The sequence below is a fragment of the Ceratosolen solmsi genome, unplaced genomic scaffold (assembly GCF_000503995.2).
Source record: "Ceratosolen solmsi marchali unplaced genomic scaffold, CerSol_1.0 scaffold43, whole genome shotgun sequence".
Lineage (NCBI taxonomy): Eukaryota > Metazoa > Arthropoda > Insecta > Hymenoptera > Agaonidae > Ceratosolen > Ceratosolen solmsi.
Window position 1 is genome coordinate 3,417,286 of NW_011948431.1, and position 18,541 is coordinate 3,435,826.

The window sequence follows — 18,541 nt, forward strand, 5'->3', positions numbered from 1 at the left end:
AACTTATGCGAAAATAAAAGATTTTGTTTCTCTATTTCATCAATCTGTATTACATTTGATTTACAATTAATAGAATATTATGTAATATATTTATTGTAAGTAATATTGTTTTATTTCCTATCGTTATTTAAAAAAAAAAAAAATTGCGCTTTTTGTTGTTTGTTATATTAAACAAAATTTTCGACGTTTTCATCTTGAATAACAGTTATAATAATATAACATAAATTATTTTTGTATAAAAATAATCATGATTTATATTATAAATTTAATATTAAATAGAAGTTTTAATAATATAAACAAAGTTACATTTCCAGACATACATTTTTCATTCTTTCTTTGAAAAATTTATTTCGTACATCGTATGTATTGTGGTACCGAATAGGTTTTACTGCGTAAAAGTTCTTTGAGAAAATTGCTTAATTTAATTGCATAAAATTGAATACAAAATATTAAAGTATTCGTATTGATGCGAGTAAATGGCCAAACGTTACAAATGTCATGTAGATGAAGAATTTAGTTTGGCGCTATGATTATGATATGAGGTCATCTGAAAGGAAATATATATATATATATATATATATATATATATATATATTGTTACCTCAGTCACGAAAGCATTTGTCACTGAAAATAAGGACTGGATTCAATTTCGGGACAAGTAAAGCACTGCTGCTTTATCTTCAAATCTTCCCTTTCAAACATATCAACCAAACATAATATCTCTCCAAATGCGCCATTTATATTTAACAAAGTAGCACTTAATGAAGATCATCAAGCAAATGGAATAAAATTTAAGATTCTAAAGATGAGTCTTGAAAGAAAAAATAATGATTATTTAAATATTTGAATACTGGGATGTTGCTATCTACGAAAAATTAAATAAAATTCGTAGCGAATCTCACAATTAAAACTTTGCCGTTGATATACAATATCATTTAAATAATATAATAATAATAACAACAACAACAACAACAATAATAATAACAATATTAATAATAATAGCAGAAATATATATAAATCAGGAATCAAATATTCCATAAGACATTAAAACAATGAGCACATTCTACCTATTAAAGGATATATAACAAAGCATGAGGCATACAACATTATGCATGCAACATAAAGTATTAAACAATAAAACCATTTCATTTTATTAAATATTTTTCGCAAAATAAGATAGAGAGGGTTGAAATATCTCAGCCTATAAAATATACTCATCTGTTTATTCAAAATCCTATAATAATCAAAATGTTAACAATCGTTTTCTATTACGTTCTAACTATTTCTGACGAATGAATAAATATATTAGTATACGGAGAAATATTATAATAAATTGAATTAACCGCAATAGAACACATTGATATATTTTAATAGGAATATATATCATTTATGGATATATCATTGAAGAATTATTAACGAATTTCAAATATCTCCATATCTACTAAATAGTAAATATTAAGAAAATAATCTTGGGCTTGATAATTTGATTTATAGTTTCATGTAAATATTTGAAAATCTGTCATTTCTAACAAAATAGCTTAACTATCGAATGATTTTTATAATATAAATAATGTTGATTAATTTTTATATCATCCGTTAGAGATGTATTTAAAAAATTATCAATATATTAAATTTGATATCATTTGTTTTAGTAATCTATAATTACCAAACAATATATCAAAAGATATTCGGCAAAATTTATAACACGTTTATTAAACATGTGTATAAAAAAATGATTAATTATATCATGATTTTACAAATAGTTATAATATTATAAATGATATATAAAAAAGCGATTTATCAAATTCTAAATAACATTTATATCGCTCGTATGATGGATAATTTAGCATTAGAGACCCAAGTATGTTTTATAAAAATCATAATTTTAGTACTAAACTCATTTTATTCAATTGAGAGTTAATAAAGGCATCGATTAGGTTTTCTTTTGTTTGTAAATATCAAGAGCAGCATTGGTGCATTAAATTGTATTATTACTCAATTATATATTATTTATCGAGTATGAATTAATACATTGAGCAATAAAATTTTGAAATACAAATTTATTATTGTTTATTGTATACTGCAGCGGTTAAAATTATATATACAATCTCAGCTATTTTCTTCCTTAAAACTTAATGCATCTCCATATTTAATAAATTCTTCATGCTCGAGTGAGACAATAAGACTATTAAAAATAATACGTTAAATAATATATTTTATTCTGTTTTTATTTCCTTCTAATTAAACGTACTTTATAAGATTAGATAAAATAATGGTACTTCACGGGATGTTAAAAAGTAAAATAGTACCAAATACATAAAAACATCTTCCTTTTAATAATTAAATTTGTAAAAAAAAATACTGCGTATGAATGTATTTTGCCATATATAATAGTATTGAAATGAAAAATCAAAGAAATATTTAAACATGTATGGTAAGTAACTAGAATAATATAAAGCAAATATAATTTTCTTCTATACATATTATTATGAATAAACTAGCGTATAAATATCAGAAATTAAATGTAATGTTAAATTCACTGAGAGCAGATTACATAATTCTTACGCTCAAGTAGTGATCTTGCAAATTAATTTACTACGAAACCTTTTGCACTTGATCTACAGGTTACAGGTAAATTAGTACAATTACAGGTAAATTAGTAACTTAGGTTATACGAGAGACCAAAGAGAGAGAGAGAGAGAGAGAGAGAGAGAGAGAGAGAGAGAAAGATATTCGCATTAATGAAAAAGAAAAATGCGTCGAGCAGTGCTAACGTTCTGGATATCACGTAGTCGTAGTCGTGACGATTAACGGGTCGTGGGGCCAATTAAATGCGGCGATGAGAGACATTTAAACATCTTAAGTGCATGATTGTTAATCTAATGCAGAAGAGGGGATGTGGTGATAGCTCATTCTTTCCTTGACAGCGGGACGAAAATTCGATAACGATCGAGCGATTTGTTGGACACAAGTTAATTTTGATTCGTATTTTGTAGGACGTACTTGGGCGTTGGAATTTTTTATACGAATTTTTACATTTTATTGTAGGACTGAGATAGAGTAGGCAGAGGTTTTAAGTATTTGGTGATTTCGAAAATCGGCAGTTCGGAAATTCTAATAGGAAATTTTCATATTGATCCATAGACTCTTGGGAAATTGAGAAAAGTTTATCGTTTCTTATTATACACACTACACGTAATCTACCGATAATTACTAGTACAATACGAAATATAACGTTCTTTATCAGGATTTTGTTTAATCTCAGATTTTTATAATTTTTTTCTTAGAAAATTACATATTATCCATTGGTAGAATTTTATGTTGTCAATATATATATATATATATATATATATATATATATATTGAAAAATTATAAAATTATGTATGAAAATATCTGTACATATTTTTAAATAAGATAATTATATTTTGAGAATAATCAGAATTAAAAAGGTTGTTTAAAAACGACTTGAATAAACTGAAACCGGTTACTACTTTCCTCTAGAATAATAACAATAATGAATTATTAGTAAATAGTGCAAATTATTTTGTAAATTTAACATTTTATGTTGCTATTTCAAATCCCATATATATTGTTTATGTTTGTTTAACCTTACGTTACGTTTATTGTGTAATCAAAAAAACCAATGCAAACATCAATTTATTTTTATTAAAAATATTGTAAACGAGTTATATTTACTTCGACTTAATTTGAAAGATTTTTTTTTATTAAATGATATGTATAATTAATCATAAGACAAAAATAAATATTTATAATCTTAGTCATATGATATAGATCATTTTGTAAGGTTTATGACCCGAAAAATAAATTGACGAATAGGAAAAATACGCGTATGATACAACAATTGAGCCCAACATTTTGCATTTACATTTTCCCTATTCATGTACTTCTTGTAATATTATGGATATTATTTATTAATGACGCGAGTCGAAAATTCAATGGAGTCAGTTACATAAATTTTTCGTAAAAAAAAAAAAAAAAAAAAAAAAAAGAGAGAGAGAGAAAAAAGTCGCACTGAGTGAGGGCTGAATTGAAATATTTTTTCGTAGTATCACAAGTTAAAATCGATCGATAAATATTTGTTATTAATTATATTTATTTTCATATTCAGTTTGCATGATTAAATTAACATTAAGACGCAATTTCTTAATTATATTAAGTATTTTCAAAAATATATGAAACCTTATAATAATAAATATTTAGTTTATAAAATATCAATCGATGCATATTAATAAAAATATTTTAAAATATTATTCTGTTATAAATAAAATAGTGTGTGAATATTTTGATGAATGGAGATTGAACTTTTTTTTTTGTTATTTCAGATTTTTATATTTAAACTATCTCCTATATTAATCATATTTCTTGCAAAAATAATTTCAAGCTATATTGCAAATTCTGAATTAGAAGATTTGATTAGGAAAGCGTTGCGATAATTGATGATACATTCTAACTTAATCAATTAATTAACAATTCACATGTTCAAATTATGATCTACATATCTTTGAAGGTTTAACCGAATAATGAAAACATTTTTTATCAATACGAACAATCATTAATTTCTATATATCTCAATTATTACATTAATTTATTATTTGTAGTTTTTTACTTATTTTGAAATTTAAGGGGTGAATAAGCAATGGGCACATTATATAATTAATAATCTCACTTTAGTATTATGAGTTGAAAAGTATATAAAATATATATGTATAATTGATAAAGATATAAAGTTATGAAATTACATTTTATATTGGGAATGAAATTTGTATTCTACAGTTGGAAATGAAATATTTTCTCAAACATTTACTTTCAAATTATAACGTTTGGTTTAACGAATTAAAGTTAACCAATTATAATTAAAGCATTTGTCTGTTAAAGCTTATTTGTCTGAAAACAACAAACATTTGTACAATATTATTATTAACGGGGAAATAGCATAACTGCAAGCATGCAATTGAAATAATTAAATATTATAATTTAATTTTGTAATCACTGGTAAGTACATTAAATTACTAATTGACGTATAAATTGACATGTATCGTACGTTGAAAGTTACATTGTAATTTAAAAAAAAAAAAAAAAAATTAATACTCATGATTGAAAAGCATATATTATAAAATTGTTATGTCAATTAATGCAACTACAGAAATGTAATGTAAAATAATTGCTTAGAGTAGTATTGTAAAATAATGATATAACATTTATAGTTACATTTTAACAAGTACATGAGACAATGAATTTAAAAGTATGATTTTTTTAATAATATTTTCAAACAATAATGAATTTTTGACATCGAATGTTTAGGTTGGAGGTCGTATGCATTCGCGTTGATTTAAAAATTTATATTGGTAACTCTCATTGCCATGACTCTAAAAATATAAAGCTTTCGACGCACATTTGTTTCTGAGTCACAGCAATGATATAATAATTCATGAAGACTCGAAAATGTATATGAAGTTAACTTAATTCGATAAGTTAGATTATTGGCGCTTAGTTTTACTTTCCCTTTGATGTAGGCAATTTCATTGGTTTCATTACGGCTTAAGGATAATAAATCCTCCTATATAGATTTATATTTCAATTTATACGATATCGGAATTATTTTCATGTAAAACAGTTAAAATTATTATATCATATTTCGAGTTCACACACGAAACACGTCAAAGCGAATCAAAATTTCAATAACATACTTGTCCTTGAGAATAACCATATCCATGTGCAAATGAGAAGGGGAGAGCGAGCAAGAGAGAGAGAGAGAGAGAGAGAGAGAGGAGTGGAAAAGAAGAGAGGGAAAACGAATGGGAGAGAGGATGAAGTGCAAGACCGATAAAGGGCCAATGATGGATGGATGAAAGAGAAAAAGTGAAATTCGTTGCTCTGAACAGGGACAAGAGGTCAAACGATTTGTGATGTTGACGATTGCGCAGTTCTTACGTATATGAACAGAATCATATATTATTTTCCTTTAAGCACATACATTATTTCATTAGAAAATGGAGGTGTTTGTTATTGTAGTATTGAAGAATTGGGGTCATGCCGATGTGATGTATCAAAATCCATTGTACGAAGGTTAATTGTGGGTGTTGAAAAATAACATTGTTGTTCCATATAAATCAAAAGAATATATTTCTCTATAAAAATTGATTTTAAAATCCAGGAAGAGCGAGGCTGTATTTGTACTAAGTATACAGGTTACATTAACGCAGATTTTTTGTTGTTGGACATAATTATTTTTTCATTAGAGCATATTTTTATCATCCTGATTTTATCATTAAAAGTGATTTGAATAATTATTATTGCGAGAATTTTATTTCGCTTTCAATACTTCCAATTTAATGATAATTAAATCAACTTTTTTTTATCAGAGACTAACTGAAAATGGATTAGAAATCCAAACTATATTTCTAACCAACATTCAACTTCTATTGGGAAGAATCCATACTTATTGGACATATTAAAATTAGTAATTATAAAAATATGAAAATACGTATAAAAATTTAAATGTAAAAATTTGAGTTTTATTAGGGAATTTTATGATATAATTACGATACTTAGGAAAAAATTCTTCAATTTTAGTCAATTTGAAATAATATGTATTCAAATATTCGTGTCACTTACCATTAAAAACACGATGGAATTCGAATGAAACACTGAATAATTAAAATTGAAGAAATTATTCACATTTACAAAATCTCCTATTTAGCATACCTGAATAATAAGATAATAATATTTTGCGTAATTTTTTTTTTTACTAATTCCCATAATTAAAATATAGACCATTTAATTTTAATAATTGAATTTGATTAAATAAAGCCTATTCAAGCGTATAAACATTGGTGTTATTTACTTTACATTTTTTTATTTTTTAAGATAATTTTGTCAATACGCTTAAATTAACCGCGTAACAACAAAATTTATAAAATTATCGATTGTAAATTAATAACATTTTTATCATTATTAATATAAAATACTTATTTTTAATTTAACCAGTCTATTAAAGTATAATTTAAAATACATTAATTAAAGATTTTATGAAAATATAAATCTAAAATGTATTACAATGATCTCTTTATTCATTAAATTATTTTTTATTTAATTTCAATAGAAAGAGTTCAATTGAAATCGAGAAGCTAAGATTTTGCTATTACAATAGTATCTTATTATTTATTTATTTATTTATTTATTTATTTATTTATTTATTTATTTAGTTATTAAGAAGCAAATAAGAAAAAGGGGAAATAATGCACAATCCATATACAAAATTTTTTTTTTACCATGGACAATAAATGTAAATTTTATATCTATTCACATGAATTTGCTTTACATACAAATTAATGAATCGTTACGAAATGTAATACAAATAAAAGAATTTCGGTATTTCGTAAGTATTTGAATTAAAAATACTGATATTGAAACAACAGAAAAAGTAAATTTGAAGGCTTGTAAATTTGTTGATTTTATAATATAAAGATTTAAATATCGCTGTATGCAATTGGTATTTTTTAGATTTTAAACATTGAATAATGAAAAATATATGTAAGAAAATTGAAAATAATATAATATTCATTCTAACGAAAACTATTTCTCTTTATAATACGCCAAATCTCTTCAACAAATATATTCCGATATTTCCTCATGAATAATATTGATATATTAACATTTCATTATTTTTATCATTAAATTATCAATGATTTATTTATATAAATTCAACCATTCGAGTATTAATTAGCACTTACACTTTATTTGGATAGTATTTCAGCGAAAGACACGAACCGAAAATCATTAAAAACTATTTAAAAACTTATCATAATTTAATATTGTCAACATTTTTTTTTAAACCAATTCAACAATATATTTCCAATAAAAATATTATATAAAATTGTAAGCTATATCAAAGCAAATTACAATTTTATGCATTAAAAGATTAGACATTAAAATAACTCGCGTATTTGGTCTCGAAATAATATTCTTAGAATTAAATTTATACCTAATCAATTTATCTCCGCTAACTGAATATAGATAGTAGGCAAAGAAATAAAAGCGCTGATAAGTAGGGAAGTAATTTAGTTTTTCAAAGGCATTGGAATATTTTGAAAATTAATTTTTTCTCCTCAATTTAGTGCAAAAACCATAGAAATGATTGTAAAATAACAAAAAAAAAAAAAAAAAAAAAAAAAAAAAAAAAACAACATTAATAAGTAAAATTACCGTTACTTTTCAATTAATGTGTATTATTAATTATACCAAAAAAGAACTTTTATTCTAAAAAAAAAAGTCTTATAGACGTGACTGATACGTCCATTATATATATAAAGAAAAAAAAAAAAAAAAAAAAAAAAAAAAAAATCCTTGTAAGGAATTGTAGCTCATTTGTGCTTAATTGAAATTTAGAATAAGAGTTTAATAATTTCAAGTCGATTATTATCTTAATTTATACTTAAAATATCAGATTTAATATTTAGATAAGCTCTAATCGCTTAAAAAATAATAAACACTGCCAAACTTAAAGCTGATACTTATTAAAAGGCACTTTGGGCATAGAAATTACTACATAAATACAGTCTCTAAATCTATATATTATATACATGCTCAAAATAAGTTGAATCGAAAATATTAATGCATGTGCAATGATTAATTTTGATTATATTTATGTATTAATAATGTACTTGATATTGAATTAAACATAACATATTTATGAAACAATCTTATTTATTTCCAACCATAAAATTTGACGTTTTAGAAGTTACAATAGTCAGTTTAGTTCTCATTTATAACAAAGTTTACAAATGTAAACGTGTTGCTGTAGCAATAAAGAAAGTCTTTAATAATCATTTGTCATGAACGATTCTCAACATAAGTTCATACTGCCCTTAAACAATCTTCACTTTTTCAAAAATTCTTATTATCTACTAATCAGTATGTGATAATGAAAAAAATATCATAGATTATGATTATTGCTATTTACATTGAAGAATTTTTTAACACTATAAGGTTATATCATTTTAATGGAATATTATTTATACACATTCGCAAATTCGTTATATAATTAATATTTGTTTGATATAGTAGAGAAGCAGTGTATTGAAGCTTAAAAGAAAACTAAATGTCCAATTAATTTTTCCTATTTGTCGGTATTTTTCGTTACAGGCTTTCGTTTGAAGTCTACATAAATCGTAATATTGTGAACAATTTCTCAAAGTTTGCTTTAAAGGGAAAATTGTAGCAATAAGTTTATCAATTATAATAATGAATAATGAAATATAAAAATTAATAAACACGAAAATATAACCATCCTTTAGATTTTTTAATCCCTACTTACTTGAGAGCATTTAAACTATTTAATCATCATTTACAATAAATCTTCTAATTAAAACAGAATATAATTCTTTTATTTTCATAGCTTATTTAGTTTTATAGCCTTACGTAAAAATATGCATTTGCCTTATAAAAAAAAAAATGTAATTTTTGCATATATAAAATAAAGATTAATAAAATTAATAAATTAAAGGAGTATATTTTCCTTCGCTAATACTTGACTAATGCTTATTCATCTCATAAAGTATTATACGTTTAAAAATAATTTAAGTATAAGATACTTTACGAAGAGATTATATTTATTGTATTTATCATCTATAATATCTGTTCTCCGATATAAAGAATCTTCGAATTATAATTAAAAAAATGTTAATATATTTATTTTTACTTTTATTCAGATTGCTTATATTATTAGAATTAAATGTATTTAGAAGTATCAGAACAATATATTTATTTCGATTAAATGAACCATTCATTATTATAGAAATTTTATTGGAATAATCAATATAAAAGTTATTTTTATAAATTTTAAGGGATTCGATTGTCCAATAATATATTTTTATATATTATAATTAATATACTATTAATTTGCATTTGAGTAACATTTGCACTCTTAAAAATTAGCAAGAGCACGAATTTTTCATTCAACAACTAATAATTAAGTTAATGTTAATAAACTTATGAAGAGCATATAGCGAATAACGATGGTTTAAACAAAATTGAATTTATGTGTAGATTGATTTTACCGTTGAACTTGGAATTTGCTTTGCCTTTACACAGAATTTGGAGATCGAAATGAAATATCGATGCCAATGAATTGAAAATCACAAGGCACAAACAGTTAGTTGCTCAGTTGCTAAAATAAGTAGGAATTCAATATAAATGCGTTGTATATATCATAGCGCCAAATGAAACAATGAATTATATTGTTAGAATAACTAATGATATTATTATTAAATATTCGAACAATCGAGAATCGATAATGAAAAATGGAATCTGAGTTTTGTAAATGATTTTTGAAAAAAATTAAAAATTCATAAGAATGATTAATAGAATGCACGAATTTTCGAATTAAACGGAACAACATTTTTATGTAAAACATAATATACGATGAAAAATAATTATTCAATTTATTTTATGTACCACGTTCGTTTATATATTGTTTCCATGCACCCAAACTTTTTAGCTAATCGAATATCTTCAATCCGTATTAACCTGAACGGTAAATAAATTCCTTTTCCGATTCTCATATAAAATTATTGATGAAAATTATTAAATTTCCGATATTGACAAAAATACTTGAAATCTCGGTATTAATTATCATTGTCCTAATAAAAATGTAAATTCGTTATTTAAATTTAATTGTTGTAAGGAATATTAAATCATGGCTTACGACTTTCTTTTGCTTGTTTTTTTCCTTTTATTTTCAAATAATATTATGACCAATGAATGGCGTATATAAATGAAAAATGAAAAATAAAATAATCTTTAAAATTAATGCAAATTTTCAAAATCGAATCAATATATATTATAATTATCGGTTCAATTTGAGAATTCAAACATTCGTCATCGTGACATGACTGTTTGTTTTGTGCCAATTCTATTGCAATATTTTCCATACATAACCGGTGTCTGCATACTTTACAATGCAAAATTTATAAACAGCATGGAATGAAATAATGAACGTTTCAATGATGATCTTTTTCCTTTTTTTTTTTTTTTTCATTTATTTCTTTTTCTTCTTTTCGACAATAGAAGGTCTTATACAATACACTAATATAAACCTTTTGTTTGTATTGTTATTTTCTCAGTTATCAGTTACTTTTTCATTAACGTTCTCTTTATTAAATCATAAAAAACACATTGATACTTTGGGCACGCCGGGAGCATTTATACATAGCTTTCTTAAATTTAATTTAAACGTAATTTCAATACTCGCAATAATAGCCAACACTTCTCATTCCGATAAGGCTCGGCGCGCAATTTACATAATTTCTACGAATATTCGCGTATGGACGAACAAGATGACTAGGACAACAACATCACTCCCATTAGCTCACGATTACAAAATTAAAATAACAAGAGAATCGAGCAATCAAAGATGCCTTTAGCATCGAAGGCAATAACAATGAAGGTAACTAGTGCGATTCCCCAGATTTTCCCCTTTTTCCCTTCTGTTCTGACACTGTTCTGACAAGGATCTCTGTCTGCCAAGCAACAACAGCAAGCTTCTTCTTTAAAAATGTGAGCGTGCGACCAGCGAGCAGGACAGGACGATATAAGCGAGCGAGTTGCGCGAAAATTGCCGCGGCAAAGTATCGGAAACATCGTTGGAGTGTCCGCCGCCTGAGCTCATAGCGGCTCCTCTTCTGTGCTTGTGCTGCAGGACGGGGTGGGGTAGGGGTAGGGGTAGGGGCAGGGGTAGGGGCAGGGGTAGGGGCAGGGGGGGGGGGGGGGGGGGGGGGGGGGGGGGGGGGGGGGGGGGGGGGCAATGTAGCGCACCCATGGAAGAAAAGCCACGAGTCCTCCAAGAGCGCGAGAAAACCAGTTGTCTCGCGTTGGCCAAATTTAGCGAGCTGGGCCGCGTTAACCCCACCCCTGCGACTCGTGCGCCCACAGATAAGGACGGTCAAAAAATAATGGCAAAGGAAAAAAAGAGACGATTGCGGGGGCGGTGACGATGGGGAGAGAGGGGAGGTGAGGGAGGCGTGTGACGATAGAAGAGCGGCGAACGGCCTCCGAGGGAGTACTCTTCTGACTTACGGGAGGACTTACGCTTCTGCGTAGGCTGCTGTAGCTCCTGGTCTGGCCTAGGCAGGGCGAGCCGGCTTTGCTACCGACGACGAGCCTCCCCGTGGTAATGACGACCCGGCAGCAGGATGAGGCGCCTGCCATCGCACACGTGCACCCACGCCCTCCCCTGAGCACAACTCCTCGCAACCGCTACTGCCGCCTCAGCTACTGCTGGACACCTCGAGCGAACGACGACGACGACGGCGACGACGACGACGAGAACAGGCTGATGCTGCTCCTCCGCTCTGCCTGTCCGCCACCGGCATCGTATGTACGTGGCCTCCGATCGCGTACCGTCCCGTTGAAGCGCGCGCTACCGAGAGGTTATAGCCACCCGGAGAAAATCCGGAGCGCGTTCACGCCGCGGTCGAGACTGAGCCGCCCGGAGGAGCTGCGCGCTGCCCCCGAACCAAATCGAGTCGAGTCGAGTTCTCCTCCCGCGGCCGCTCGCTCGCCTCCTCCAACAGCTGTGCCATGCGCGCGAGCTCGACGTCCGTTACACCAAGAGATAGAGAGAGAGAGAGAGAGAGAGAGAGAGATAGAGAGAGATAGAGAGAGAGAGAGAGAGAGAGCGTGTAAAAGAGTGGGGGGACGAGGATACGTGACCGACAGACGACAACTTGCCAATGACATTCTGACCGTCACAAGCCGACTGTATCATGGCTGACGACGAGTCCTGTCGACGATCGGGGCCACGCAGTGTCTTTTTTATACCCCTTCCTCGCTTCTAATCATTGGCATTAACATTTCGCGCACGGAACAAGACTCGGATAGAGTCCGCGTGTACTGCTACATTAGGACAGTGAACTCTTGGTGACTGGAAGCGGATTCGATGGCTATTGCTTCCCGCGACTTCGACGCTCACAATGACAATATGCGCGATCGACGGGATAATGCGATTTCGTGATTTCTCCGACGCTTACGAGCTTGCGTTGTAATACCAACAAACGCTGGCAATTAAGCTTGAAATTGAGCCGACGGTGTTGTTGATCCTCGATCGCTTCGTTAGTCCAGACGCGTCCCCGATGAAGGCATACCTTGTGTAAGGAGCGGTCAAGCAGTCTCGAATCAAGGTTGTCGGGGACTCGAAGAAGCTTTACAAAAAAAAAAAAAAAAAAAAAAAAAACTTTACGCCTTACCTTTCTTTTACCGATACTTGATATTACCTTAATTTATTGTTGTACTTTCTTATTTATTCCTTTTTTTTGAATGATAAAAGAACTCGAGTTTGATGAAGGGCAAACGTTCTGTCTCGGGATTTCCGAACTATCGAAACAACTTATTGGGATTAAAGAGAGAGAGAGAGAGAGAGAGAGAGAGAGGAGGTTTAACGGGGCGAGAGAAAAGAAGTAGAAAACTCTTTATTGTTGAAACTTTAAGAAAAGGGAATAAAAGAATATAAGTGAATTGTACGAACGACTCGACACTCTTCGGTTCATTAATCGTATTTTATGTGTCAGCTAATTAACAGTGGTGATGCAATATTTAATGGAAAAAAAAAAGTTGGTATCTGCGGGAACGATTTTAGGTCTACCATCTTTCCAAATAAAGATAATTGTGCAAATCCGTTTTAATGTATGTATTATTGGCTGCACGACACATGAACGACGAATCTGTACCACAATCAAATTATCTGTATAATAATATCTTATAATCTTTATAATAGTAGCAGCAAAATAAAATACAATGTTAAATATTTTTGTTATAATAGGCAGGATAATTGTACTTGTTAACAGATTACTCGAATCTCATCACTTACGATCGGACCGAAGGAAAACAATTATAAAACAAATGTATTCGATACTCGTGAAATGCTACCGGTAACATTAATTATAAATTAATAGGGACGTCACTTGTTGATATAATAAAAATATTACATGACATAGCATATATTCTAAGGAGAAAATTGAGCAAAATAATTAATTCTCGAACCACGAATGTTAATTGAATGATAATAATTTATCAAGCAATTATTTACAAATAATAAATCAAAAGAAATTGAGAGATATTGATGATGTTCGCATAGTTCTTGACAAAATTGAGTAAGGAAAAACTTTTAATAGTTTTAAAAGTTTATAATATTTATAAACGTTTGTATGACATTGTCTAGATTGCGAAAAGCGTTTGAGAATATTTTCATGATTTTTCCGAGCTGTGAAGTGCATTGAAATATTGTCAGTAATATCTTTGTAGCTTTAAATGTATTTTAAATTTAAAATAAAAAGTTTTTACATCCTTTTAAGTCTTAATGTCATAGGAAAAGTTGTAAAAGAATATTTCAGTTTGGAAAATTTTATCTCACTCGCGCAACTTATTAAAAATATCAAAGTATATGACTGAATTAATAGATCAGAAAATGAATAAGTACTTAGGTATTTAAATATGATTTTCTAACGATAACAATATTCGAAAATAATGAGTTCTTGCATTTATATTTTGTAACAATGAAGGAAAGATACTTAAAGTGAGAAATACGATCATTACAGTAATAAATACTGTTTATATAATAAATAAATAAATCTCTCATTTGCGCAAAGAATTTTCTCACTTCGTGGGTAACTTTAATTTTAGAAAATTTGGAATTTGAAAAACAAAAAAAAGCATGCAGTTTTAAATATTCCTTTTACGGGAATAATTCGGAATTCCCATTGATTCATTCGAAAGGTTAATTTCATGGGTTTAGCTAATCATATTGGTGCTCGACTTTTATAATACATTTTAATGATGTTTTACTTCACGGCAAATCATATTATCCAACAAGATTATTATCTTCGTGATTTCCCATTAAAAATACATACTTATTTTCATACTTTTCAATCAATAATGACAAATCAATATATATATATATTTGCATTTACGTTTATTGACAGGGTTGAATATTCATACATACAACGTTTTTTAAATTTGTTGAAATTATTAAAAATTTTAATTTTCAATGTTCAAACAAATTTTCTTGATCAAATCTCATCAGATTAATTCAAGAAAAATTTTCATAAAATATTTTAGACACTGCGTAGAAGCGTTCAATATTTTACTTTCTACACAATTTCTACCAATATAAAACCTTTAAATAGCGGTTATATTAGTTTATAAGGTTTAAAAACGTTAGAAATAATGTTTTCCTTCTCATTTGAAAAACTAGTAGAAAAATATTTTAAAAAATGTGCTATATAGTCTCATTATTTCATAGTTTCATGATTTTCTAATTTTCATATTTGTTAAATAAAATATCATTTAATTGAATAATATAATTTTAGAATGAAATAGAATTTTTTTTTTAAATTTCAATAAATTTATACTAAAGATGACTGTTCGTTTCAACAACTGAAATATTTTATATAAAATTGTTCAAACTTTATTTATAATATGATTGAAAAAAAAATTGAAATGAAATCTTTCAAAATATTTAGGAATAAAAATGATATGATGTTTCATTTCGAACATATTCATAATTTCATCAAAATATGAATTTTAATTGTATAAGTAAATTGTTATTAAACATTAAACCGAGTTTTCAATAATTACTATCTACAATTTAAGCATCAATTAAAGCCTTCGGTAATTATTAGCAATTAAAATTAAATATTTATTTGCTTTCATAATTCTCATTAGATTATAAATCTTCAAACAAAATAAGCAACACTTACATTTGTAAATAAATTTTCGGTAAAAATTAAGACGTGAATTAAAAATCTCGGACTTGATATTACTGTAACATTTTTATTTTTTTTGTAAATATACGGTTTATAATACATGATAATACTACATGATATTGGTACATGTTAACATATTCCATTTCAATTATTTTAAATATTTTAAAATTTAAATATTTTTCGCTCTTGATTAAGAAAATAAAATTTATTCAACGTTTAATTAAATGCCCATAAAATTATATGTATTTAGAATTCAGATTTAGATTCATTAATTTTTCCTTTTTCATTCATAATAATTAATTTTTTTATTATATTTCAGTCATATCGAATTAAATATTGCAATATTAAAATAATAAAGAATTTATTTAAATAACATTTTTTAGTTCTTTGAATAACGAATGTTCTACTTACATAAATTATTATTAAATTATCAGAAGGTCTTATTGAAATTTTACAATATTTTATTTTACATCACATTTATCATGTATAAAGTCATATTATATGTTGTATTTACTGTACATGATTCTTTATATATATATATATATATATATATATATATATATATATATATATATATATATATATATATATATATATATTTAATAACATAATTAGTTTTATGTAAATAGATTCATTTTTCTGCTACTCATGAACCAAATATTATATTTATTTCAATATTCAAAACAATAATTTTATCTTAGGAATTTACTTATTTCAAGTAAAATTACAAGAGATTTTAGGTTAAGTAAGCATTTATTTTTTATTTGTTTGAATACAATTTTTATTTTCTTTTCATTTCAAATAGAAGATGTATAGCTGAAAGTTTAGTAGAAAAGTTATGTAAGCATTAGCTACAAAAGCTTGATAATATTTATCCATCAAGTAGATTCAATTTTGTTTTGATCGATATTTTCTGATAAACCCGATAAAAATTTCTTGCCTGAGAAAATAATTCATCGATAATAATAATTAATACAGATTAAATGCTTTTGCTTTTACAAATCACTTTTTTATTATATAAAAATAATTCGTGATTGCATAAATAAATTTTATTATTACATGAACTATATAATACAAATAATAAAATTTATTAATTGAACGTACTTATTAAATAAATAAAAATTTATAAATTATGTTGTTCCCTGCTTATAATATATTTACAAATAGTTTATTGTTTTTATTATAAAAGTAATTGTGCATGTTATACTTTTTAAAAAAATTATTGAACAAAAGTTACTATTTTGTATTAATTATACTAACAATGTATATTGTATACATAATTAAACTTTATCGCTTAGAAATTTTATCAATTATCATGAATGGAAGATTACAATATAAAATAACAAAATCATGTCATTTGATATGATTGAATAATTGGAACATTAAACATCTATTAAGTAAAAATAAGACTTGATACTTATGACATATTTTAATTCTAGTTAAGTAGTTTTAAAAACAAATTAAATAATATCACATTATATTTACTCCTCTAATTTCTAAAAATTAATAATGTGTATATATATTTTCTCTATTCTAAAACACATTCTATTATCGCATATATATGAAATTAGTTATTGTTTAAGAATATTATTGAGATTATATATTTTGGATTTACTACCAAAATTACATAAAAGTGCAAAAAATACAATGTATAAAAGATATAATATAATAATATAAAAGATTTACTTACAAAATTCTATTAACAAACTTTATATATACAATAGTAATACACAATCTAATTATTGTATATGTCGAATACACATATGAATTCTTAATTGAAATATTACAATAATAATTTATCTGATATAATTAATTTTTTCAAGTTGTACCAATGGCTTTAACTGTTCCGCAAAAATTCTAATATCTTCAGCAATAGCATTTTGACCGCTCGGAGCTAATACACTTAACTCGACGAGATAACTTTGCGACATTGGTTCCATACCATCTGGTAACTTTCCTTGATTCATTTTAAAGATTTTGGATACAGTTACCTTCATTCTGCCTTTTCTAAACATATATCCTCTGATTATATATTCGAAATCTAATCGACAACCTAGTTCCGTGAGAAATTCAACAACTGTATTACTGGTTGCTATATCTAAACTACTACGAACTACAGTCGGTTGAGATTTATCTCCCAATTCTGGCTGCCCAATGTATCTAAGCTGCCAAGGCATGTCTGGATAATCCAAAGCTCGTCTAACCCTTAAAAAGAGTGGTAGTTCTGGTGGAGGGCCTCTTCGAATACTAAAACACATTTCATGATCATGAAATGTTTCTGGCCCAGTATCGACATTGTCACAAAGTCCTCGTAATCTATGAAGAAGCACTTCAACTGCACTGTCAAGTATCGATCCTTGCAGGAAGTATTCCTGATTGGGTATGATTTTAGATTTAAGGGCTGCACTTAAGCTATCCATCGCAGTACCTATTGGAGCAGCCATAATTCCTGAACTATTATGAAAGAAAAGGGAGAGCAGAAAAACAAACGCATTAAAATGTATTAACCTGCACATAGGTTATGTTAATATTATACACAAATATCTAGGAATTAAAATGTACCTTATATTAATTCGTTGTTTACTTCCGTTGTATTATCGTACTTTAATTTACAATTTTTTAATTGTGCGATCAAATACCTCATACAATATATATAAAATCTATGTTAAAGCACGTACGTTTACCTAAGAAACACCGGCGCCATTACACAAACAATTACACGGTAAAATTAATGTCAATATGACGTATTTAAATAAGAAAT

At 27.4% G+C, this 18,541-nt stretch overlaps 2 protein-coding genes across 2 annotated transcripts in view; both read right to left on the reverse strand.

The window, feature by feature from the left end:
• The window catches only part of MCU (mitochondrial calcium uniporter), a 123,334-nt gene extending 110,783 nt beyond the window's left edge, over window positions 1-12,551 (reverse strand). Inside the window, exon 1 of the mRNA XM_011502065.1 lies at window positions 12,098-12,551. Coding sequence (XP_011500367.1) covers window positions 12,098-12,229 — 132 coding nt within the window. The 5' untranslated portion in view covers window positions 12,230-12,551. The remainder of the gene's footprint in view (window positions 1-12,097) is intronic.
• Window positions 12,552-17,555: 5,004 nt separating this feature from the next.
• Window positions 17,556-18,487, reverse strand: MED18 (mediator complex subunit 18). Its single transcript, XM_011502066.1, has 2 exons — window positions 18,343-18,487; window positions 17,556-18,234 (listed from the first exon to the last, which is right to left on the reverse strand). Exon 2 carries the CDS (start codon window positions 18,222-18,224, stop codon window positions 17,577-17,579), a length of 648 nt encoding a protein of 215 aa, XP_011500368.1. The 5' UTR covers window positions 18,225-18,234; window positions 18,343-18,487; the 3' UTR covers window positions 17,556-17,576.
• Between the last annotated feature and the right edge of the window lie 54 nt (window positions 18,488-18,541).

Excerpts from the sequence above, each read along its gene's own strand:
- MED18 (XM_011502066.1), bottom strand. The coding sequence starts at position 18,224 with ATGGCTGCTCCAATAGGTACTGCGATGGATAGCTTAAGTGCAGCCCTT.